Consider the following 26,610-nt stretch of genomic DNA (forward strand, 5'->3'; position numbering starts at 1 on the left):
CAACAGGAAGAACGAGAGCGGAAGAGCGGGAACTCACAAAGACGTAAGGATGCATTTAGGGTATTGTTGAGCACCGATGATCCTCCGTAGAAATTCTATGTCTGCTATCTGCATGCAGTCGGGTTAGTTTCAGGAGCCTTCATAAAGCAATGTTTAAGAATGATTGCTTCCTACTGGGCAGTTACGTATTTGTCCTAAAGCCTCTACTTGAAAAGGTCATTAGCATAAGCGGATGGTCCAGGCAGTATAAGCGTTAAAAAAATTGGGCAGACTAGACTCAAGTTGACATTTACGTAAAGTGAAGCATTGTTTTATGTGCTTGGCTCGTGAACCATGTGTGCATGTGTATATGAAGTGTGGTTTTCTAGGTATAGATAGATATACAGTCGAAACCCGTGATGACGAAATCCCGCGGCTACGAAATTCTCATGGCACTGAATATTTTCGTATCCCTGGAGAACGCCTGTAGGATTCAATGCATTTCATACTTCTTGACAATGAAATGTCACTGTACTACAATCCCGCATCAACAAAATTTGCCGGAACGTATCCCTGCATGTTACCTAGCATATTACCTAGGCTAGCAGGCTCCAAAATGTGTTCGAATGCGATTGCTTTGCGCTAAAATTTAATAAAATACCACTACATTACTCTTGCGTGGGCGCCGCCATTTTTGTTTACAAAACAACCAAGCGCCGGAAGCGGTCGCGCCGGAAACACATCATGGCCGCCATATTGTTTGTTGATAGCCCGTTTGTAGCGGCAGCATGCTGCACTACAGTGTACTAGAAGGGGGCAGTGGGCTTACTCACCGTCGGAGGCAATGCGGTGCAGTGGCTCCGCGAACGTCGACAATATGTGCTTCTCCAATAGCCTGAGTGTTGGTGCTGGCGTCGGCTTCAACGGAATGTGGGAGTGGCAGCGCAGAGGCACATTAGCACATTAGCCGAAGTTGATTAGCTGCATTGGTTTGCTGTGGACGTTGGCGCGTGGGTTTTAAATGCGTAATCACTTCTGTGCCTACCCAACGAGAAACTTGCCTGTCACGTAAGACAATGAAAGGCTCATACACCCATAAGCAAGCAAAAAAATGCAATGGCTTATACCCATGTAAGGCAGAGGCTAAAGCGCTCAACAAAGTGAAGTGAACAGTTCATACATTAATTGAAATCACCCGTATAACACACACAACAGCATACGTTTCAATAAAGAACAAGCTCAAAACAAGCATCCAAACCACCAATAAAGCACTGTACACCCCCCTCAACAAATGTAGTGGTGGTTTTCCAACAGCTTTGCTAAATTAACACCAAAGGTCATGTGTTCAACTCCTACCAAAGATCTAGGGTATGAGTGCCTTAATTAGTTAATTATGTCTTAATTAAATGTGGTTAAATAACTTTAGCCTAACAGAAATGGTCGTGGGTTTCACTGCTGTAATGAACTCTCTTTTAATTAAACTTGCCTTATCATGTTTGCAGTTGAACATGATAAGCAAATGACTGATGAGGGTTGATAAGGGTTTATACTGGTCGGATCAAGTTCCATAACATTGATAATGATGCCGGGCTGCGTGGAGATGAGCAAGTGGCACAATGCTTACGCGTATTTAGACAACTACTGGAGGAGTTTCTGCCGGAATTTTTTTCTCTGCATTGTTTTTATCGCACACAGTATGCAAGAGATGAGTATGACTTGCAGTGACTGAGCCATGTCGTGACATTGACAAAACCTTTATATTGCTGTATGTAAGCAAAACAAAAGTGTAACTGCATAATGATGATTAATAATAAATGCAGAAGGCTATTCTCACACGTGAAACAACTCCAGTGAAACATGGAAATATTTAAGCCATACAATTTTATTTCGGCTAAGCAGCGTAGATCGCCATAGCCACTGATCCACCACGGTGTGTGGAATGCTACTTGGACGCGCCGCTGAACACTTAATCACTTTACACTGGTATTCTTTCAAAATAGTATCGTCATTAATTTGGTGAAAATTAGTTAACTATTACTGATGAAAATGAAGGCTACGCCTCCTCTCCCCCTCCCCCCATCTGGCTAGCGTGCCTACATTTTTTAGCTCTGCTAGGAAGTATGCGCGCACTGTTTTCTGACTAATTCCACTGGTGGGCTACCTGACATAGTCTTGATGCAAAATCATTTTAGGTTAGGTCGACACAGGACATGAAACTATATATTTGGTCACCGACCCTCTAGTTCAACAAGATTGTTTTTCGAATTACGTTTTTAATATTGCCTGATAATTCGGAAAATTTTAAGGCCCCTTCCAGATAAGCAAAATCTGTTGGTGACGACTTACCTCCTAAAAAATCTAGGGGTTAGGATAGGCAGTAAATCGCCGAAGGATTGGCGTCGTCCTTTGCCACAAGGCACTGTTATGGCAAATATCTTATTGTGGCTTAGACAAATGTAGTGCTTGCTGAAGATATGTAAGAATCTCAAGTGTGACAAAATTAAAAACAAATAAAAGTGTGAACTGCTTTGAATTGAAATCAACAGGAGCGCAAGGAAAATGAAAGCTTCTGCTAGGGTCATTCTGCAAGCAAAGCTTCCATTCAAGTTGTCTGTGGCGCCACCTCTTGGATGCGACGATAACAGCGTCAGAGGAGCGGCTGAGTAAGCCCACTGCCCCCTTCTAGTACACTGTAGCTGCACCGACATGTGACAATGCTTTTTGCACACCTAGTGCAGTGCATAATGTGCTCCTCGGCGAGAAAATGCAACAAGAAACAAGGAAATCCACGTCCCACTGATGTGGCATTGTTTATGGCGCTTTAGATGGTGGTTGCAGCATGGAGTGCCGCGCATCGAGCTGTGATTGAGCGATCGTCCGAGAATATGCATTCCTTGCTTTAAGAACGTAGGTTTTGGTGCTATACGACAGGCATCACGTGCGGATTCGGCGTCAGACGTAGATTTGTGCGAAGTGGCGGTAATCTCGATTGACTGCCTTCGGGTATACGAGATACCATCACTTTTGTGCTCGGCACCGGACCCGTCGGTGCCTATGGGTGACAGCGTGCGTTGGAGAAATGCTGCTGCATGCGTGGAGCGCTGTTGCTCTGTGTCCAGTGCCGAGTTACGCAAAATCTCGCAAAAGTGAGCGTATCTCCAAAAGCAACTAACTGAGGATACTGCTCCACGGCAATGCTGCCACTGCTGATTGACGCATGCAGTGCACTTTGTACTGTTGGCAATGTGGTTTTATATCCTCGCAAGCTTGGCAAAGTAGGCTAACGGAATTTTGACAGTAAAGTTTCATTCTGCGTTGCATTACTATCTGTGCTCTCATTTCGCAACAACGAAATTATCAAGAAAGCGAATTTTTTTGCGTTCCCCGTTGATTTTGTTCTTGTGAGGTTCAACTGTATTAGTATTAAAGAGCCACATGTTATTCAAATAATTTTATGTGCAGTGAATTATAGATAGGCTGGATATTATATAAACATAATTGCATGCAGTACATCGTACACATATTATTTATTTAAATTTCCGGTAGTGATGCATTGTGTCATGCTGCACACGTTGTGTTCCTCATGTGTTGGTTTCTTCCAGTGCAAATATGGATCGAAATATGCCAAGTGTCTCAATGTGCTGGCTTGCGCGCGATAAAGGGTGTTTGTCAAAGCAAGTGGTGCCCGAGGCCAGATGCCTGAAAGTCAGCAAGAAAAGCTTTAAAACTGTGCACTACACAATCACGGTGTACGGTCGTCAGTGCCCCTGTGTCATCTAGATACTTTTCATGCACTCCTTACTTGGCTAAATATAGAAGATTAACTACACAAAATCTTAATTTTCTTTTTTTCGCTTTCGCATGCTATCAAATGTGTACTTCAAGCGCTGCGGGCTGAAATTCCTCGGCAGCATAGATGATGTTTTCGGATCGTCTTCATTTTTCTTTTTTCACTTGTTGCCGTCATTCTAATGCAGTCATTTTTCCCCCCGTTCGACTCATGCAGGTACGGTCGGCGCCTCGTTTTCTTTGCTTCCAGCTTCGGCTTCATTCTGTTTGCATCTGTGTCCTCGGCATCCCCTTCAGCAACCTGCTACAACAGTTTGCGCTTCATCACCGCCATCTGTGTCGCCGGAATTCAGACGACCGCTGCATCACTATGTGAGCTCCACTCAGCGTCAGTCACATCCTTTTCATTTGCCATCATGGTAATCTACTGTGACAATGCACTTGAATCCCCTGCCATTTTGAAGCGGCGCTCAGTTGGATACCAACTGTGCATTATTTATGAGTTCACACGTAGCGCCTAAAGTGTTGCAACAACTCAGATGTCACATCTTTGTAATGTCCATTGAACATCATGCGGTCTTAGGTCTGTGCATTTTAGAAATACCTGAGCTCCGAGTATATATATATATATACATATATATATACATACACACACGCACAGCTATTATTTTGCGATTCATCGTTTGATTACAAATGACAGATATGCACTTACTTGCTCTGTACTTTGTGGCTGAAAAAGATGTGCATAAAAGCCACTGGCTTCGTTGGCTACAGCGCGGATAATGCTTGCGCTGGGATGACTTCTGACTCTCAGTTGTGTACGTATATAGAGGGAATGTAGGCCCATTATTACAGTGAAAATGTATAGCTCTACTGTCCAAGGGAATTTTCGTGCCATTGTAAGCAAAACCTTCCCGTACGTGGGCCGATCCCGGAGATAGTGTAATACCGGCCCGACCCGCGGCGGAGGTCAAGCAGGCGTTAAGCAATCCCCATACGTGGGCCGATCCCCGGAGATAGTGTAATAGTACCGGCCCGACCCGCGGCGGAGGTGAAGCAGGCGTTAAGCAATCCCCATACGTCGGCCGATCTCGAAGGTAGTGCAATGCCGGCCCGACCCGCGGTGGAGGTGAAGCAGGCGTTAAGCACTTCCCATACATGGGCCGATCCCAAAGTTAGTGCAATGCCGGGCCAACCCGCGGTGGAGGTGAAGCAGGCGTTAAGCACTCCCCATACGTCGGCCGATCCCGAAGTCACTGAGCACTTGCTGGTGGGCGAGTTTGTTATACATCATTACAACGAAGGCACAAAATAAAACAACAGATGAAGGAAGGGGACACGGGACAACCACGCAGGTGCTTCATTTGTTATTTTATTCGGTGCCTTCGTTGTAACTGATCCCGAAGATAGTGCCATGCCGGGCCAACCTGCGGCGGAGGTGAAGCAGGCGTTAAGCACTCCCCATGCGTGGGCCGATCTCGAAGATTGTGCAATACCGGCCTGACCCATAGCGGAGGTGAAGCAGGTATTAAGCACTCCCCATACGTGGGCCTATCCTGAAGACAGTGAAATGCCGGGCCGACCCGCGGCGGAGGTGAAGCAGGCGTGAAGCACTTCCCATACGTAGGCTGATCCTGAAGATAGTGCAATGCCGGGCCGACCTGCGGCGGAGGTGCAGTTCGCCATTAAGGGGCCCACATACACAGCTTCGCTGGTCATCCTTCTTCACAGAGTGGAAGGGCACTGAGATTTTTATAAAGTAATTGTCACATGAGCACTTCATGCTGGGTGCTGTATGGGTCACATTTTAGTGCAATGATGTTTGCAGTCCTGCATAAATTGCGGACTAGTAGTGACGCTGGATTATAAGGCAACTTTTTGGATTTACACACAATTAATTTTGTATGAGCTTCTCTGGCTGCCGTCCGTGCATTTTCTATCAGGAAATGCTTGCAGAAGCTTCAGAAAGGAGCTATAATGCACAGTGTTCTGCGTTTCTCCTGAAGAAGAAAGACTGCACTCACATGAGCTACGTTTGACTCTACATGCAGAAGCTGCACATCCATAGCAGACACTACGTATCTGCCTTGTCTGGAATACTGTATTTTGTCGAAAAATGAAACATGCCTACCTAAAAAAAGGGGGGGGGGGGGTGCAACTTTACAACAACTTTGTCAACTATTTGCGATAAAGCTACTTTAATTTAACGTTCCAGTTATGCGTTCAGGTACATAAGCGTATCATGCTTTGTCTGTGAACGTCGTCATCTGCACTGCATAACCAAAACTATGCGTTACTGCGGCATTACAATGCAGCCTTCATTGACGTCCACACAGTGCACAGACGTAGTGCCACCACGTTATATGTGCTTTGATTCGCAGCAGAGCACACAGAGATGCGGCCATTTTTTTTTGCCAGTGTTTTTGTAAGTACTATGGGTGCACTTGACCTCCGATTCTCAATGCAATTGGCACGGTTGCTCTTGTTTACGTTATTGTTGCAGCGTGCCCAAGCAGTGCCTGTCGCTTTTACGCGTAGGAAGCGGTTAGGTGAATCCACCTGCGCTTCAGTTGCCGCAGCATAAGTAGAGCCATTTTTTTGTAGTACCAAGTTCTGACCTCTGAAACTGTTTCAACCATTCCCCACAGATTAATCTAAGAGCCTGGGCCCATATTCAGAAAAAGCTCTTATGTTCCAATGGTTTTTAAGAGAAAATTTCAGCCAATCCTGATGCTGGACATATCCTTTGCGAAAGTGGCCATCCAATGGCAAACACTTACGAACAAAAATTTTTTGAATTTGGCTCCTGAATTATTTCTTCTTTACAATATGAATGGCATTCATGCTGGCATGAACTCTTCATTGCGTGACTATTCGACGCTGTCAGAGACATATAACCTAGTCGGCTAACATGCCTGAATGGAGATAAATGAATTACGAAAGGACTTACACAGAATAAAATCGTGCGTTGATCAGGAGCCATATTCACATAGATTTCAGTTCATAAATGGACCCCGCTATTGGTCAACCGCGTTCATTAATACTCTCCGAGTATCAGGATTGGCTGGAATTGGGTTTTATGAACAATTATAGCCTAAGTAGTTTCCATCAATACGGGCCTGTATTCTATTAATACATAATAAGACCGACCTTTTCGTGTTCGTTTTTATGCAATGACATGATCTTGTATAAATTAAAAAAAGGCAGTCATGCATTGAACCAGTAGCATCTTTTAAGTACCATATTTACTCGCATAATGAACGCCCTCATGTAATGAATGCAGCCCCCACTTTTCCAATCAAGAAGTATGTTTTTATTGCGAAGCAATACTACTTTAGGTCGTACTTCAGCCCGTTCCGTGGCGAGGTGGTGGTAGGCACCATTGACCTTTAGCGTGACCTCGCTGCGTGACGTCACACCACGTGACCTAGAGTGACGTCACGCCAGCTGTGTAAAAACGGGGCCCCATCTCACGCCGTCGCGAGGCGAGGCGGTAGCCACCAACGGCGGCCTAACTCCCGCTCCTCTCACCAGGGGCGCTACGGTCGGTGTGACGTCACACCAGCTGTGTAAAAACGGGGCCCCATCTCACGCCGTCGCGAGGCGAGGCGGTAGCCACCAACGGCGGCCTAACTCCCGCTCCTCTCAGGCATTACTGAGTATATTTACTCAATTACTACCAGCTGATCCGAGAATAACACACTATTGCTTCGCAATCACCAGGCTTAACCAAGCTAAGCCATGGCCGTTTTTTTTTCTTTTTTTCGCATAATGATCGCACCCTGAACTTGCTGCCATGAAGTAGGAGACACATGGTAGGACTTGGCATCTGATATGGCGTCCGGCGGGTGCGATTGTGTCCAATGCCTGGAAAGGCCTTCACATATTACTAGCCCATACATAACTGCCCCATCTACTCATGTTAAATAGGCAGTGGGAAGCATGGCTTGCAGACGAGGGAAAGGAGAGCCAAGTGGCTCTACTGGACGAAGTCCAGTGAGCCGCTCGCGCCAGTGGAGCCCTGGACTAAGGGCCAAACCACGCTTGCCTACTTTTCTTTTTGAAAAGTAAAGTTTCTTTCTTTCCTTGCTTCCTCCAAGGCCGTGTCGGATGCTGAATCGTGCCGTGCCTCCTACTTCTATTGCGATAGCAATTATATGGATGCTCCCGGCGCATTTTTGCAGTCGTCGTTGCGCACTGCATGGTGTAGGTGTGAGCAAAAGCGCGCGAGGGAAATCGATGATTGCGGCTCAATCTCGCGCCCTCTTTTGTCTGCGTATTGCACAACTGTGTACTGCACAACTGCGCACAACTGCGCAACTGCGTATTGCACAACCACGCCCGAGGAACGCCGACAGTCATGGCTCAATCTCCCACATACAAGGGAGGAAAGCGCGAAGGAAACACGCAGTCTTCCGTCGTGCGCATGGCGCCAGGTGAAGGGGAGGAAGGAGGGGGGAGGACATTTTACTCTGGCAGCAACTGCGCATTGTGGGGCCACGGCGCAACCTATCTTCAAAGCAATCTGTGTCACGGGCTGAGTCAATGGCAGCTCATACTTTTGTGAGTGCTGCGTTCTCACCATTCAGTTTGTGTTGAAGTGAATGTCTGCAAGGTTATACGGCCGATAAAACTACTCTCCTTACTTCGTCTAGCTGTCTGCACATTTGCAATTGCAACCGATGATTCGCATTTCGGGCGAAGCCAACTTCTCTTTAGAGGTGGCCGTGGAAAAAAAAAATCGCTCAAAATTTTACTCCGCACAATGAACACAGAACTTAGTGCATATTTTTCTGGAAAAAATTGCATTCATTATTCGAGTAAATACGGTACCTATGCATAAATATATTTACTGATAGCTATGTAATGTGCATACTAATCATGTTTATACCAACGCAAACGAAATGCTTGGCTTTGTTTGCCTTTCACTTCTTGTATATTGTATTTTCTGGTGAGTTTTGTATTCTTTTTTGTGTTTGTGCATCCTTTTACTTTCTTTGCAGCATATCACAATGCAAGTGGTTGCTCTTGCAATTCGTAGCAACTTGATTGTAATTTGTACTTGTTTCAGGTATTTGCCATGCACTGCATTCTTGATTTCACCTTCTCCCCTTCTCCAACACCTATTTAATGCCTTAATGGCTATTTAGAGTAAATAAAACAAAAGAAAAAGATATTTAAATTACGAAAGCCATTCTCATCTGTCTGCAAGTTTGTAGTTGATGTAGTTCGTGGAGGTATGCCTTCCTTTAAACCAATTTTGTCCATCACTTCTTTCGAAATAATGTGCGGCCGAATTCATACAATGTTTCATTCAGGAGATATGTTTGCTGTTTGCAATTCATGGTTGGCTGGCACCTGTTCTTACGAACAGTTATGGCGTAAGAACCCTTCTCATGAATACGGGCCTTGAGATCCAAAGGACAAAATTAAGACCACTTCTGCGAGCAAGGAGACCTGCCATTAGAACTACTTTGATTGTGATCTCTACAATGTATCAATACCTGTCTGCAGATCTGTCAAACACATCATATGCACGCGCAGTTTGTGCACGCAACTTTTGCACTTATGTGAGTATATGTTGCATTAATCTTGGCCCACATTTGCGAAAACGATCTTACCCTAAAACTGACTGTAAGAAAATATTTCACCCTATGGTGATGTTCAACATATTATTACCAAAGGCAGCCAGCCAATGGCAATAAAAAAAAATTATCACATAGCAATGAACAGTTTTGTGAATTCAGCCTCTGGGCACAAATGTCCAAAATACCCATACTATAGGAATTGTTCATTAGAGTAAATTCTAGCCAATCCTAATGCTGGGCATATTACTAGCATATGCTGCCAACCAATGGCAAAGTGCACTGAGAAGCATAAACCTTCGCGAAATCGGCTCCTGGCTCTCTGCTTTTAATGGAAGCTTCTAGGTAGGTTGCCAAGTATATATAAAAATAAGGTTTCAATGTGTTCCTATGTCTATTGCACTTCTCTTCTGCCTCACATGTTTCATGTTTCAACGTATGGTGCATGACGTGCAGTCACGGAAATCGTTGAGCCGCGTCACCGCACTCTGCTCAATGTGGGCTTCTCGCTGGGATTCACTCTGCCGACACTACTTCTACCGGGAGTGGCGTACCTTGTGGGCAGCTGGAAGTATCTCCAACTCGTCGCGGGTCTCAGCGGCTTCATGCTCATCCCGTTCATATTGTGAGTTTGTCCGCGGGCTCCTATAAATGGTGTTGCCGTCGCACTGGGCAGTGCTGAATAAGCATTTTATCTTGTGTATAAATGCTCCAGCAAAGTTCATTCACCTAGCTTGTCTTCAGGGCAACTTTCCATCTTCTATACTTAATGGCCAGTTTAAAAAAAAGATTCAATTTATTGAATTGGTGTGATTGAGATGCCATCAAGTATGAGAAGGCTTTGTTAGAAAGAGCCTTCACGCTGCTGTGTGGCATAGAATCAACATAAACTGAATTGCCTACAGCTGTGAGTGAACTAGAGTGCGAATTTTACGTTGCCATGTTGTCCAGTAGCATCCTGGAGTACGACAGTAGCGCATATAAACGAGGACTGAAGAAGGCACACTAAAAACATAGTGCCGTGTCTGTGTTTTTCGTGTGCCTTCTTGTGTCCTGTTCTATATGCACTACAATCGTGCTTCAAGATGTCATACCATCAAGCCCGCATTACAGCACATGTCCAGAGCGTGCGACATTATGCAATCCTGTCTTAGATACAAAATGCGTAGACTCTACACCATATTCAGTAAATGGATAGGCTAATGATAATGCATTACATTCTTTGTAATGCATTACATTCTTTATATTTTTCGGGGGTTTATGTTTTAATTTTAGCAGTTGGTTTATATATGCGAACGGCAATGTCAGCCAACATCGTTCTTTATAAAGATCAATTCAGGCATCCTGCATATCACCTAAGACTTATTTCTACAGATTATTCAGAGATAGCCTGTAATTAATCTACAATGAATTCTTATAAACTTTACCTTTCCACTGCTGATAAATGTATCATATAGTTGCATAGCTTTATTAGTACGCACTGGAAACAGCGCTGAAGAAAAGTCAAGACAGTAGGATCATGATCTGTGCATTTTCTTTTTTGATGCGAAAGCATCAAATGGCCCATTGAATGAGAAAGCTGGCATCTGTAGCAATGAAATGGTGCCTAAATTCCCATTGACTGTGACGCGAGGTCACATGCGGGCCTCAACGAAGCAGGGCAGGCGAAAGGGTACACTGCTGCCACGCTGACGTTGCATGATGGGGGAGGGCATCGCCACGATGCCACGTCACCCTTGTTCTCGCTTTCAGAAGCCTGTGTCATCCGTGCGTTCCTTGTCTGCGCAAGCTCTTGCCTGCGTTCTAACTTTGTCTTGGTAATCGCTATAAAGAAATTATTGTATAAAAAAGAACTAAATAAATTTGAAAGGAAGAACGTTGGCATGAGTTTCGAACCTACAACCCCATGCTCAGAAGCCAAGCGTCTTACCCACTGAGATGAACCAGCGCCTCCTAGATGGCAGGCCTGTGCACTCTGCTTTATGACATCGTGCTGTTTGGACCAAAATTTCTGTTGCCAAGCCCATCGTGACAAAAGCGGTAATGTGAAGATCACTGCGGATTACTCAGGAGCATGCCCATTAGATTCTATGGCAGTCAGGCAAGGTAGCACGGTGTCACGGATCGAAGTGCATTGGCCTTGTGCTATCTAGGAGGCGTTGGCCAAGCATCTGAACATGCTCGCTTGCTCAAGAGGAGTTCATAACTTGAAGGACCACACAGGCGCGTTCAATCGGACATTAATGATTTCTCACTCACAACTCATAAGAAGTGCTTAGTAAGTGTCCTCGGATTTTTTTTTTCTAGTCGCTGTACTATATAATTACCATGAACAAGAAGGACAAGGGGAACCGACGAGCTCGATTTGCTTTACTTAAAACCACATTTGTCGAACAGAAGGTATAATTCAATATCGATATCATGTCGCATCTTTTACGAAAAGAACTGGCTCACCGGCTTATAGAATTTGAAGTAGTTAGTCAATGGATGGAAATTTTACGAATCCCAGGTGATCCAAATTTCTGGACTGCCCCACTACGGCGTGCCTCATAATGAGATTGTGGTTTCGGCATATAGAACCTCATACATAATTAATTTTTTTTGTTTAAATTTTACGAGAAAGAAACGCAAAAAAAACAATTCTTTCGTGATTGCTCAGCACATCAAATACCCCGTCAAATGTGTTAATGCCTTCAACAAAGTGATGTGTGTAGCTATACTGAGCGCGTCAAACTGAAATGAAGCCACATTGAGAATGTATGGAGGGTTCTCTTTAACCACTGCGCCATGACAGAGCTTTTTTTCCGTGCCACCGGTGGACAGAACTGGCAAAAACACATCGCACAACCAAATGTGTACCCCATGACTGAATTAGATATACTTATAATTATAAACCAGTTATCTAGTGTGCATTGTTTTATGGTTGATGTTTTGCTGGTTGCGTTATTGCAGAGTTGCTTTACCAACACAAGCACTCTTAATTGTTACATTGTTGCAGTATGCATATGCATTGTTTCAGAATGCATAATGGTTTCAGCGCTAGAACATAGGGGACAGGGAGAGTAGACAGAACAAGCACTGGGCATCAACTGAAAGATTACAATGCAACAATTTCAAGCTTTACACAAATCTTCAGAGCTGTTCAAGTTATGACTCATAACATTTAGTAAACACTGGCTGATCATATCCTGCACATACTAGCACTGCAAATACTGCTGCAGAAATAAGAAATATTTATCAGATTAGGTTATCCCTCTGGGATTATAAAAGCAGAGGAAGCATTAGTAAGGACCCCATCATTTGCAGTACATATGATAGATATTATGACTTTCGGCGGCGGTGTTTCTGCGGAGCTTGTTAGTGTGCGCAGAGTTAATATGCAGTGTTTAAATACTGTTATGTGTCAACACTTCCACGGGGCCAGCATAGCCTATGCATTTCTTGAGCTCTATTTTATTACTTTCTTATCATCCACCTTTCACGGCCGGCCGATTCCGCTGACAATGTGGACAGAGCGCTGCTCGAACCACTGAGAAAGCGTGCAAAAAAGAATAATCAGTAGAATCGCTTCATTTTCTCAGCCCAGATTTGAGAATTTGTGTAGAGCTTGAAATTGTGCGCAGTAAACTTTCAGCTGACATGGGACTCTTGTGTCTGCTCTTCTCATTCCTTGTGCCATAGCGCTGAATCCACTATTCATTCTAAAGCAGCTCACAGGGGACATAAGGGTAAGGGCTCATTCACACGGGCGATTGACAGAGATCACGCACCTGACCACGATTGGCGATCAATGAGCGACTCACGGCGACCAATGTTCACACTGGCAAACGTGACCTGCCCATAGCCACACTGAAATGTCTTGCACTTCGGGCCATTCACATCTTCACACACTGTCATCGCAACATACAGTAAGTGTCAGCATATACTGACTTGCTGCTTCTACGCTGCTGGTCGATTTTGTAGGCTTGCGACTGACAGTCACACTGCTGAAAAATCGTGTGAGCAGTGAGCAATTGACCCAAAACGAATGTTTTTCGACCAAAGTGGCTATTTGCGGCTAATTTGGTCGCACGACCGCTGTGAGTTGCCAATACAAATAAGCCCAGAATCGTGACCTTATAACGTGTCCTGTCACCTCTTGGCTGCCATGCAGCATTGTGCAGGAGTCTCCACGCTGGCTGTTGTCCACCCACCGCGAGAAGCAGGCCCGCGCAGCCATCCTCAAGATTCTGCGCATCAATGGACGCGCGGTGCCCAACATGGAGACCACCATGCGAGAGCTGGTGGAGAAATCCGAGGCCGACGCCCAACTCGCTTCCACGAGTCCTGTTGAGATCTTCAGGCACAGGCGGCTGCTGCGTAACACCCTCTGCCTCTTCATCTTATGGTGTGTAACGTATAGACTCACGGCTACACATTTGGGAAATTTTGTTCAGTGCATGTGTCCAACACCATATATATAAATTGTGGAGATTGCCAAGAAACCGATGTTTCCAGCCTTCAGTTGGGGTGTTCTCTTTCGAATTATAGCCGTGGACTTAGTGGCTGCTTGCATTCAACACACCATGCACGGTTATGCACACGTAAAGGATATATAGATTGTTTGTCATCTTTCATTATTCCTCTGCTTTGTAGTTGTCTTTTCTAGCTTTTCTGTTGTACCACGCTTTCATGTACAGCAACTTTCAGCAGATATAATTATTTGCATGCTATTGTCAATTGTACATTTGCAAAATTGCAAATTTGACGTTGAAGTGCCCATGTAACCTGCATGATGCAAGCTCACGAGCAGACTTGGAAACGTCCATCGTGCCCAGTAAAACTTGAAAGAGAATCTGGAATTGACTTGTACTGAAAAAATAGAATAAACAAGATAACCACTAAGGTCACATAGGGTTCCGTGTGGTTTTCAGTTTTTTTTAGTCCGTGTAAACTTTTGTGCTGCTACCGTGAGAATATACTTTATCAGCTAATTTTAACCTAACAGTCCACTATACATACCTTTACAGTTGGCTCAAGTGCCATTGCAAATCATTATATAAAGCAAGCATACATTTTGCCTGATGTGAAAACACCTAAGAGAAATACGATAATGGTACTTGAAAATTAAATTACATTAAGGGACAATCAAGAAATATATTGAGCGGTATTAGGTGGATAGATTACTTACGTAGCAGTCTGTCGTCATTGTCTTCCGATTCTATTGTGCAGAAAATTGCAACAGAATGTCCTGCTGCCGCTCATTTAATTTGAATCAGCCACACCAATACGGGCAAGTTGACATAGTGATCGCGTCATCTTCCTCTTTGCTGCTATATCGAAATCACTGACACCACATAAGTACTATTACCCAAAATAGGTGGCACCTCTCCGATTTTCTATTTTTGGCATTTTCTCACTTGCAAAAGCTCTGTTCTCACTAAGAATGACGAATACGTTTTTACAGAAGCCTAATATTTCAATCGGACTCAATTTATTATTTTCCTTCAGTGTCCCTTAAATGATGGGACTCGACATGCTAAAACTACAATATGATTGTGAGGCAAGCCGCAGTGGAGGGCTCTGGAATAATTTTGGATGCTCGTGCATCATGCATCGGCGTGATACATGGGCATTTTTGCATTCTACCCCATTGGAATGCGGCTGCTGCAGCTGGGATCAATCCCATTGGTAAAACTGCAATTACACGCAATGCTGTAGGGGTGAGTAACAAAATTATTTTTCAAAATTATGGCATTTAACATGCCAGAACCACAATCTGATTACAAGGCACGCTATCCGCAATGGGGGACACTGGATTAATTTTTATCACCTGGGTTTCGTTAACCTACCCCTAAATCTAAGTACACGAGTGTTCTTGCATTCTGCCCCCATCGAAATGAGGCCACCGCAGCCGGGATCAAAGCTTCAACTTCAAGCTCAGCAGCGCAACGCCATAGTCGCTAAGCTACCGCGACCGGTAAGGCGAATAACAAAGAAAATGGATTCACAAATTACAGTTTCTTTTTTCCTTGCCACCGGTGGACAGAACTGGCAAAAACACATCGCACATCCAAATGTGTACCCCGTGACTGAATGAGATATAATTATGAACCGGTTATCTAGTGTGCATTTTTTTACAGCTGATTGTTTTGCTGGTTGCGTTATCGCAGAGTCGCTAACACAGACACTCTTAATTGCTGCATTGTTTCGGAATGCATAATGGATTCAGCACTAGAACATAGGGGACAGGGAGGGTAGACAGAACAAGCACTGGGCATCAACTAAAAGATTACAGTGCATCAATTTCAAGCTTTACACAAATCTTCAGAGCTATTAAAGGTTCAATTCATAACATTTAGTAAACACTGGCACTTAACCAGGAAAAAGAATAACGACAGGAAATATACATTTCTTGGGTAAAGAGGGATGCGCAGCTTTAACGTGGCAAGTGTTTTTATTGCACCTTTTTTATCCAATTAACAAGCCGTCTTATGTCTCTTATAACACCATCTTATTATTTGGTGTTGAACTGTGTTGTGTCACTTTTGACACAAGTGTAAGCAAGATTGCACTGTGGGCATACGACGTACATGCGCAAGAAAGAAACGCCACCAATTGTCAGGCTCTCTTTATTTTCGAGATTCGCAGCCTTTATGATTCACTTTTGTTTCCTAATGTAGTTTCCCAAAGTAGCACCCCAATGCATTTTCCCTTAAGTGCTTTCGCAGTAGCCCCCAAAAGTGTTGCGGGCTCCCCAAATTTTGCAACATGCCCTGGAGACTAGCCAACGCACGTGTCCTTTTAATAGAAGTGGCGAGCCCCCTCCCATGACGTCACGAACTGCTATTCACGCCGTGCCACAGGTGCACCGGCACCCTCTCCCGTGTCGTCACGAACCACTAGGCGCGCCGTGCCACAGATGCACCGAGCCCCCCTCTCCCGTGACGTCACGAACCTCTAGGCGCGCCGTGCCACAGGTGCACCGAGCCCCCTCTCCCGTGACGTCACGAACCTCTAGGCGTGCCGTGCCACAGGTGCACCGAGCCCCCCTCTCCCGTGACGTCACGAACTGCTAGGCGGGCCGCGCCACAGGTGCACCGAGCCCCCCTCTCCCGTGACGTCACGAACTGCTAGTCGTGCCGTGCCACAGGTGCACCGAGCCCCCCTCTCCCGTGACGTCACGAACTGATAGGCGTGCCGTGCCACAGGTGCACCGAGCCCCCCTCTCCCGTGACGTCACGAACCTCTAGGCGCGCCGTGCCACAGGTGCACCGAGCCCCCCTCTCCCGTGACGTCACGAACCTCTAAGCGCGCTGTGCCACAGGTGCACCGAGCCCCCCTCTCCCGTGACGTCACGAACTGCTAGGCGTGCCGTGCCACAGGTGCACCGAGCCCCCCTCTCCCGTGACGTCACGAACTGATAGGTGTGCCGTGCCACAGGTGCACCGAGCCCCCCGATCCCGTGACGTCACGAACCTCTAGGCGCGCCGTGCCACAGGTGCACCGAGTCCCCCTCTCCCGTGACGTCACGAACCTCTAAGCGCGCTGTGCCACAGGTGCACCGAGCCCCCCTCTCCCGTGACGTCACGAACCTCTAAGCGCACCGTGCCACAGGTGCACCGGGCCCCCCTCTCCCGTGACGTCACGAACTGCCAGTCGTGCCGTGCCACAGGTGCACTGAGCCCCCCTCTCCCGTGACGTCACGAACCTCTAAGCGCACCGTGCCACAGGTGCACCGGGCCCCCCTCTCCCGTGACGTCACGAACTGCTAGTCGTGCCATGCCACAGGTGCACTGAGCCCCCCTCTCCCGTGACGTCACGAACCTCTAGGCGCGCCGTGCCACAGGTGCACCGAGCCCCCCTCTCCCGTGACGTCACGAACTGCTAGGCGTGCCGTGCCACAGGTGCACCGAGCCCCCCTCTCCTGTGACGTCACGAACCTCTAGACGTGCCGTGCCACAGGTGCAACGAGCCCCCCTCTCCCGTGACGTCACGAACCTCTAAGCGCACCGTGCCACAGGTGCACCGAGCCCCCCTCTCCCGTGACGTCACGAACTGCTAGGCGTGCCGTGCCACAGGTGCACCGAGCCCCCCTCTCCCGTGACGTCACGTACCTCTAGACGCGCCGTGCCACATGTGCAACGAGCCCCCCTCTCCCGTGACGTCACGAACCTCTAAGCGCGCCGTGCCACAGGTGCACCGAGCCCCCCTCTCCCGTGACGTCACGAACTGATAGGCGTGCCGTGCCACAGGTGCACCGAGCCCCCCGATCCCGTGGCGTCAAGAACCTCTAGGCGCGCCGTGCCACAGGTGCACCGAGTCCCCCTCTCCCGTGACGTCACGAACCTCTAAGCGCGCTGTGCCACAGGTGCACCGAGCCCCCCTCTCCCGTGACGTCACGAACCTCTAAGCGCACCGTGCCACAGGTGCACCGGGCCCCCCTCTCCCGTGACGTCACGAACTGCTAGTCGTGCCGTGCCACAGGTGCACCGAGCCCCCCTCTCCCGTGACGTCACGAACTGATAGGCGTGCCGTGCCACAGGTGCACCGAGCCCCCCTCTCCCGTGACGTCACGAACCTCTAGGCGCGCCGCGCCACAGGTGCACCGAGCCCCCCTCTCCCGTGACGTCACGAACCTCTAAGCGCGCTGTGCCACAGGTGCACCGAGCCCCCCTCTCCCGTGACGTCACGAACTGATAGGCGTGCCGTGCCACAGGTGCACCGAGCCCCCCGATCCCGTGACGTCACGAACCTCTAGGCGCGCCGTGCCACAGGTGCACCGAGCCCCCCGATCCCGTGACGTCACGAACCTCTAGGCGCGCCGTGCCACAGGTGCACCGAGTCCCCCTCTCCCGTGACGTCAAGAACCTCTAAGCGCGCTGTGCCACAGGTGCACCGAGCCCCCCTCTCCCGTGACGTCACGAACCTCTAAGCGCGCTGTGCCACAGGTGCACCGAGCCCCCCTCTCCCGTGACGTCACGAACCTCTAAGCGCACCGTGCCACAGGTGCACCGGGCCCCCCTCTCCCGTGACGTCACGAACTGCCAGTCGTGCCGTGCCACAGGTGCACTGAGCCCCCCTCTCCCGTGACGTCACGAACCTCTAAGCGCACCGTGCCACAGGTGCACCGGGCCCCCCTCTCCCGTGACGTCACGAACTGCTAGTCGTGCCATGCCACAGGTGCACTGAGCCCCCCTCTCCCGTGACGTCACGAACCTCTAGGCGCGCCGTGCCACAGGTGCACCGAGCCCCCCTCTCCCGTGACGTCACGAACTGCTAGGCGTGCCGTGCCACAGGTGCACCGAGCCCCCCTCTCCTGTGACGTCACGAACCTCTAGACGTGCCGTGCCACAGGTGCAACGAGCCCCCCTCTCCCGTGAGGTCACGAACCTCTAAGCGCACCGTGCCACAGGTGCACCGAGCCCCCCTCTCCCGTGACGTCACGAACTGCTAGGCGTGCCGTGCCACAGGTGCACCGAGCCCCCCTCTCCCGTGACGTCATGAACCTCTAAGCGCGCCGCGTGAGCTAGGTGCTCCTTCGTCTTGCTGATAACACCTGCATAACACCTGCTGGTATGGAGTAGAGGTAACACTTCTGGCTCTCACTGCCAAGCTTCCTCGGGATGGCCTGGGTTCGAATCCACCGACGGGCAAGCGCACCCTCAATTTTCTTTTCGAATATCTTAGTTTATTATACCTGGATATGCCTACATAACCACCCTCCATACATTATCTAAGACAAGTGGACATACATTATATCAGACATACATACTATACTTACATTTTAGCATTCCTACCATTAAATCTACCACCACTGTAGGACACTGACAAAACGCCCAATGAGCCAAGTAGTGCTTTTGCAGTAAAAATCAAAGCAATTCACTGATTAAACTAATTATCTGACTCCATAGTTACAAACATTACAAGACATGTTTATATAGAGAAATTGGAGAGAATCGTGTTGAAATTTTAGTTACATGTTTCTACTTATCAAATTGGCTACGTAGACAGAAATAAGCTGCGTCAAATTGTTCCATATATTTAGCTGATTATGCATGCGACACTGCAAATCATGGCTCTCTTTCCAATCCCCCTGTGATGTAGAAGTGTGGTGTAAAGTGGAAGCTACGACCGCACTTCCCTTTTCCCACTAGCTTATTTTGATTTGTGCTTTCGACAACTCTCCATTGAATGCAGTCACTGATGCGGCAGTAGGGGTGAGAAAGACTGCTTTATCGCACGACATGGCAAAGCGTCATTTTACGTCGCGATACTACATGGCCGGAAGGTTACACTGTGAAGTGCAGCTCGCTGTGCCGCGTGCATAATCAGGTAAAATGAACAAATAATTGATGCCACTTGTGGGAATCAAAGAAAGTGCGTGCTTCTGCGTGCAAGGACAACAACGCATCCATGCAAATATTTTTCTTTGGCACGGTGTTCGACTGCAGGTTCTGCGACAATCTGCTGCTGTTCACCACAACGCTGTCATCGGTTGACCTGGGTGGCAGCCGGTTCATCAACTTTGCCCTTTCGGCGGCAGGCGAGATTCCTGGAGGCCTGGTGAGCCTGCCTATAGTGCGCTACTGTCGCCGCAAGAGGTCACAGGCGGCGCTGCTGCTCCTAGCCGGTCTTGCCGCCATACTTATTTCTCTACTGCCACTCGGTGAGCCCTGGCTTCTCGTTTCAATCGCTTTTGAGTCACTCTTCTCTTTCGGTCAACTGTGGCCCTGAAAGGGCAGGATGAGAGGCGCATGCAACGGGGGAGGTGCTACTTAGTTCGACCTATTCTTGTAATGCTCCCACTACTGGGAATCCCATCCTCCAGAATATCCACAGTAATTATTACAAATGACAACATAATTAGTGTTAGAAAGCGTAGCAATACAAAGACTTACGAAAAAGAAGCAAAGAAGGAAGGTACACAGCCCATTTCACAATAGTACGGTGAATTGTGGCAAGTTCAAGTAACTTTGACTACCTCTTATGCTGCAACCTCGGCTGACCGCTGGTGCCTCGGGAGACTCTAAGGTCTGGCTATGATGTCTAAGGCAATTAAAGTCGCCGACCGTTTATTCGGACCTCATGGGGACTGGGAAAATGTCCGAATAAACAGGTGTCCGAAAAAGCAGATTAAGGGAAAAAAAGATGAAATCCTTTATTTCCACGCACTTATTCGGGCTCGGCAGTAGGCTTGAAGAAATCATGAATGCGCCGTTGCACGCTGTTCCGTTTACGTGTAATCACATAAGCCTGAATCTCGGAGAGGGTCGTAGGGTCACTGTAGGCGGCTGAAAGCACAGTCACTGCTGATACACGCTCCACATGCGATGGCAGCGTAGCACATGGTGCGTCATCTTCCGACTCGGTCATCGTCCGGCGGTGCAGCAGAAACCTGACGAATGATCTTGCCGTCGTGGAGTTCTGCGCATGTCAGTACAGCAGTATCAGCACCTGTGAAACTGTCAAATGAGACGGTGTCCGGAATCGCAATGCAACCACTGTGCAAGTCTCGGCAGAACATTTTCTGCGTCAGTAAGAGCACATTGGAAGGCGACAAATCTTAGGCCTCCCAGCACCCGCTTCCTGGCATTCCCCAGCGCAGTCTGCGCGTGCACTGTTGGCGCCATTAGACACTTGACGCGATGTTTCTGTATGCCGCATTGGATAACCGGAACCTTGACACAGCACACAAAGCAAACACCACCATGCCAACACCAGTCGCACAAACGAAAAACGTGGCCTACTCGCAGCGTCGTGCGTGAAGAAACAAATCAGCTGCTGGATTGTCTTGACATGGCTTACTAAGCTGAAACCGGAACTGCTGTAGAACCAGGCAGAAACGATGATGATGAGCGGGGATTTGCAGTAGCGCCACTTCGTGGGGCAGCAAGGAGGCTCCGTTTAAAACAAAAATGGCGTTCAGAAAGTCGAACCATGTACCGGTCAGAGTCTGTGCATGATGCTCTTGATCGAGTTGGCTCAAGGAGTGTCCGAAAAATCAGATGAGAGGTTGCAAGGTGTCTGAACTTTCGGCAGTTGTTATACATTATTGTCTATGGGGAGAATGGCGGTGCCGCGAAGCAGACCGAATAATTGAGCATGTTCGAATTTTTGGTGTCCGGAAAATCAGTCGGCGACTGTATATTAAATGTAGGTGTCATACAATTGACACACTATCTTTGTGCCACATTTGTAATACTTCATCAAGCAGCTTTTGACCTTGCAATGATGAGAAACCTCATTTGCTCCAGCTTGCCATAGATATAGTATTAGCTTGTTGGCAAGCAGGTATCAGTGTGCGTGAATTTCTCCTTGCCACCCAATGCGACGTTGCAGTGATGTCAACTGATGATCAGGTATTATCCAAAGCGCATCTGTTTCTTCATAAGAGACCTGCTGTAGCCATATGAACGCACCATGGTATCGAAAGCTGAACGCATATAAATTATTTAGGTGGCCTTACATTGTCGAGCCATCTCCAGCATCGTGAAATTTGTTTGCCTCTGCAAAACGTTAAAACCTTTTGCGTTCCACGCACGACACGTAGAGCCAGGTGAAGGGTGAGAAGCCAGGAGTGAGTCTGTCTTCTGAAAATACAGATCACGAAGAAATCAAGCTTGTTTTCAAATGGTGTTCATACAGGCGAGTTTGTTACCACAGAGCTTTAACCCTTCGATGTTTTCGTATCAGCATTTCGGTAATACAGCAACTGTGTGCCTGGCACACTTTCCGTTTTGTTTGGCTGGACATTTTACCGTATAGTGTTTTCCTGTATGGTAACACAAAATAGTTAAAGCTGTCTACCATGTGCTTCTGACGAGGCTACTAGCATCTGTTTGTTAACTATATTTTAAATTTCAGTTTGCCAGTACACTCGAACCTCGTTATAACAAAATTGAAAGGGGACCGGAAATCACTTCATTATATCCATTACTTCATCATATCTATTATTGCCATTTACTGCAATATATGCCCAATGGGATGCACAACTTTAAGCATGGAAATGATGGCCTTGTGGCGCTGCAGAACCATTACACGTTCACGCATATGATGCAATTTGAATAGAACAACGAAACAGTCTTCGGCTTGTGCAACACGCGACTTAGTGCTAGACGTGACAGCCTTTAGATAGCTGCTTTCTGTTCAATTGTGATGAGCTTTCGCGTCCACTTTCCACTTGGCTCGTCCCAGTCGAGCAGCACGTGGCATGCTGCACAGCGCTCTGCTGTGTGATCGAGGAGGCAAGCAAACTTCACCGCACTGGCTTGGCGACAGGCTCATGGCCTCCAGGATTGCAGCGATGCCAATGTAATCTTGGAGGCCACGTCGAGCTGCCAAGCCCAGCTGCCGCTGCCTGCGTGGCCCGCCGTGGAGAGGGAGAGAAGTGAATGCACTAAACTTTTGCACCGCTGCACATAGCTGCACAGCATGCCGCGAACTTGCTCAAGTTCGCGTGTGACCCCTGAGATTTGGCATGTGAGATCTTGGAGGCCACGCCGAGCTGAGCTTGCCTGCACGTAGCCACACAACAGAGAGAGGTCAGCGTAGAAGTGGGATAGTGAGCTGCTGCTTGTACGCAGGTGCACTGCTAAACGCAGCAGTGAGAAAGACCAGTGTTGCTCGACGACTTATTCAAGTGCCGCCACCCTGCGGGAAGCGTTGTATTCGGCACGCAACGGTCGGCTATTTTTGTTTCGGAGACAATCTAGTTTGTTCTATTCATTGGGAGGACAATTTCACTTTGCTAAAACGGATTTCAAGTATATGGATCTCTATGTGTCTTTCAAGGGGAATTTTATTTATGTTGTCATATTCAACAGTTTGCTGGCGCTAAATGTGCTTTCAGTTTACCAACACGCCCAACAAATGGCAATGCTGTCATATTCCGTTTCGTTAAAATGAGGTTCGAGCTTGGTAAACCAAGTGAGAGCAAGGCTTTACAAACACATGACGTAGGCCCACCCTAAAAAAAGAAAGAAGCATTGTTAGTGTGTTTTTTACGCGAGCAATCTTCGTTGAGCGTGACGAAGGCTCACAGACGTTTCACGGAGTTTCGCACCCAAACATACAACATGTGTTTCTCTAGGCTGAGAGACGCTGCAGACATCAGCCGCCCCTGATTTCTTTAAAATTGAATTTAGAAAATGGTCGTGGCAATGCCAGCCATTCATTTTTGGTCTGAATTTGTGGCTATGTGATGTCCATCGAGGTGGCCCGTGCCGATTTAGCATCGTCGCTTGCAGTTGGCCGGTCGACCTCTCTCAGTTGCCGGTGTGAATGCGCCCTAACACTTTGTTGTGTTGTACCGAGAGGCTAACCATAGCAAATAAAAGCGTTCCTCTCCATGATAAGGCTGTGCTGCTATATTTGAGGCGTAGTGTCACAAGACAGAGTGAACCAGGAGCCTGCCAACTTCCAAGTGCTGGAGCACAGGTAGTACAGGCACTCCTAAGCAACAGAAAGTCCCCGTTACAAAATTGGTCCGACGTCTCTGGCCGACTGCAAAACGGTTGGCCCGACCTCAGCACCCGAAGGTGGGCCGGCATCGGGGATCGACATTGGCCTCACGTCTAGCAACCATCGGCAAGTGACTTAGGCCCAACCACTGTAGCCGACGTGGCCGAGTGCACACTGCACGCGGGCCGACTACGACCCAACATTTCGTAAGCACCGGTTTGCCATTGGCTGGGTGCGGACATTTTTTTATTTTTTATTATAAAAAAAAAAAACATCACGTTTTTCTTTTTTTGCTGCGTGTTGCATTTTCAGGTCAACGATATACAGTTTATTAGAGGTGTTTAACTCGCGCTGGCATTTAATATACGTGATATGCACGTAATTCACATGTGAAACATAATTAAATGCCACTAATTATTCTCTGTACTCGTTAGTATAAATAAGTAACACGCAACAAAAGAAACACATGAACGCAATGTTTTCTCTTTTAGGTGTTTATTTTGCAACCATAAAATACATTAATTTTTTCGTGCAGCAGTGTTAACAATTTGCAAGTAGTCTTTGTTCACTGATATAGTATGATACAGCTAAAGGACAGTGCTGGTCTGCTGTGAGAGTTTCGCATACTGCCTGGGAGGCTCTTCTTCAGCCGTTCCCATGTTCTTGGCTCTGAATGGTACAGTATCCGGCATTTCACTGTCCCCGTCGAGAGTGAAGCTTGGATAGTTGCAATGCTCATTCAAACTGAAACAAACTAACAAACGAATAATATAATAATGAATAACTCTGTGAACCATGCAGATGATTTAGTGCATTTTTTCACATTTGTGTGCAAGAAATCCTTATCCTGACACAGCCACAGACAAAATTATTATTTCGTCATTGCACATGCATGTAATAGACATATACTGTGAACTTTCAGTGAAAATGAGTGCTTTCAACTTCTGCGACGTGATTCACGCTTTAGAACTGCCCAAGGAAATGCGAGGACAGGAAGGATCGATCTACTGACTTGGCTCAGAATATTGTTGAAAAAGATATACATCCAGGGAGCATGATAAATGAATTATCGACACAGGGCATGCACAAACAAAATAGCACGCAGACTGCCATGAGATAAGTATAAGGTTTAGATCACGTCGAGACTGCGGTGACAAAGTTTTACACATAAACTATGAAAATGCGAAAACAGAACAATTTAGGAACAACTTACATATCGGTTGTCCGCAGTGTTTCACGTACGTGTCTTTTAGTCCGATGTTCCTAGATCTACTCTAGTCCACATGCGGAGCTGTGCCACACACAATCCATTTTTACCTGCAATGCAGCGGACGTATATCGTACAGTACTAGGTATTTATAGTTTTGTTTTTTCATCTGTGGGAAGGAACAAAAGCGACTTCGAATTAATTATGACTTTTCCGCAATGATAACCAGACAAGTGTTTTACCTGATTTCTTCCCGAATGGTGGTAACAGCTCCAAGCATAGCAGGTCATTCACACACTATGCTTCAATTTAAGCAGTGTCGTTCCAGTTCTTCCTAGAAAAAAATACAGGAAGATACGCCACGCTTACAAGACGAAACAATAATGTTAAATATATATACCTGAAAGTACGTCTCACATTAACGCTTGATCCGTTCTCATATAAAGTTTTGTTTCTATCAGAAAAAACAAACAAAAAACTAAGAGTTCATACGTTGCAAAACCATTCGCGCAATGTAACGCTACTTTTGTTCACTTGACAAAGGTGGTCATGCACTACACAACATGAAAATAAAGTGCCACTTATAAGTATGCATATCTTGCACGGCGGCTCCACTCCATGGAAAGGGCCTGCACTTTTCTTGTCCATGTTATCTTGTGTAGTTTGTGTTTATATGTGCAGTCCATTATAACAGAAATGCACCAACTAGTCTACCAAGCTGTCGAGACACGAAACGAGCTGGCATCCAGAGCTAGCATTTGGCGGGAACTCGTGCCCCTGCCTGCACCCCCGCGTGCAGGCGGCGTTGCGCCTGATGAAGAAAAAATAGATAGCAAAGAAAGCCCCGCTTCCTTACTCGTCTTGTCCTCGTTGGTGGGAACTGATACTGACGGAGAGAATCGCCCGTCCCTGCTTTCCAAGAACCTTTTCATTCTTTCTAGGAGAGGGAGACACGACAGCACAAGACGACCATGGTTCTCCATGCTTTTCTTTTCTTCTTTTTTCTCTTTTTCGCTGTTTCCTTCTTGGTGTGTGTGTGTGTTGTGCGCGGGCGTGCGTGCGTGTGTAATGAAAACCTGCGATCTAGATTTTGCAGGGATTGGTAGCTCTGTACGAATATGTATATAGCTAATATATATAATATTGACCTCTTCAATACATCAAACAGTATTTTGGGTGCTATGTATGTTACCACGTAGGTTCTGTTTTCCTTTTTGTGAATATTGTCTAAATATTGTCTAATCTTTTTTGTTTTCTTTTGTTCTTGCTCATTATTGTATAACTGTTGTTACACTGTGCAATTACCTTTGTTTTAAAAGTGTTGCTGTGAAGCCGCTGCCAAGTGAAAGGGGGCTGCGGCTTTGTCAAGCTGTATCTGACAGCTTTTTCTGCGACTCCGCTATCTGTACCTTTATAAGGCAGAAATAACTAATATTAATTTTAATAAATATTTATCTTCAATGCATCACGTCTATTGTGCATGGAGTTCGATATGTGCGTGCATGCATGCACAGTCAATACGCCTTCCAGGGAGCTTTGCACGAAAATGGTAGATATGCCTCACAGGCGACAGAGCTTGAAAAAACACTCATGATGTACCATAAGTTT

General features: G+C 47.0%; 1 protein-coding gene and 1 long non-coding RNA gene across 5 annotated transcripts in view; one reads left to right on the forward strand and one right to left on the reverse strand.

The window, feature by feature from the left end:
- Positions 1-26,610, forward strand: part of LOC126516776 (solute carrier family 22 member 6-A-like) — a 101,575-nt gene that overhangs the window by 58,143 nt on the left and 16,822 nt on the right. For all 3 annotated transcript variants that reach the window (XM_050166880.3, XM_050166878.3, XM_055063802.2), the window contains exons 5-8: positions 3,986-4,140; positions 9,810-9,978; positions 13,507-13,740; positions 19,787-20,001. In XM_050166880.3, the coding sequence (XP_050022837.1) occupies positions 3,986-4,140; positions 9,810-9,978; positions 13,507-13,740; positions 19,787-20,001 (773 nt within the window). The remainder of the gene's footprint in view (positions 1-3,985; positions 4,141-9,809; positions 9,979-13,506; positions 13,741-19,786; positions 20,002-26,610) is intronic.
- On the reverse strand, positions 24,060-25,438 carry LOC129381169 (uncharacterized). Of its 2 annotated transcripts, none has more exons than XR_008609410.2 (3): positions 25,245-25,438; positions 25,113-25,171; positions 24,060-24,549 (listed from the first exon to the last, which is right to left on the reverse strand). It is a non-coding gene; the product is annotated as an uncharacterized lncRNA (long non-coding RNA). The 2 variants fall into 2 exon arrangements; XR_008609409.2 differs by having other exon boundaries at positions 25,038-25,171.

The sequence above is a fragment of the Dermacentor andersoni genome, chromosome 1 (genome assembly GCF_023375885.2).
Source record: "Dermacentor andersoni chromosome 1, qqDerAnde1_hic_scaffold, whole genome shotgun sequence".
Taxonomy (NCBI): Eukaryota; Metazoa; Arthropoda; class Arachnida; order Ixodida; family Ixodidae; genus Dermacentor; species Dermacentor andersoni.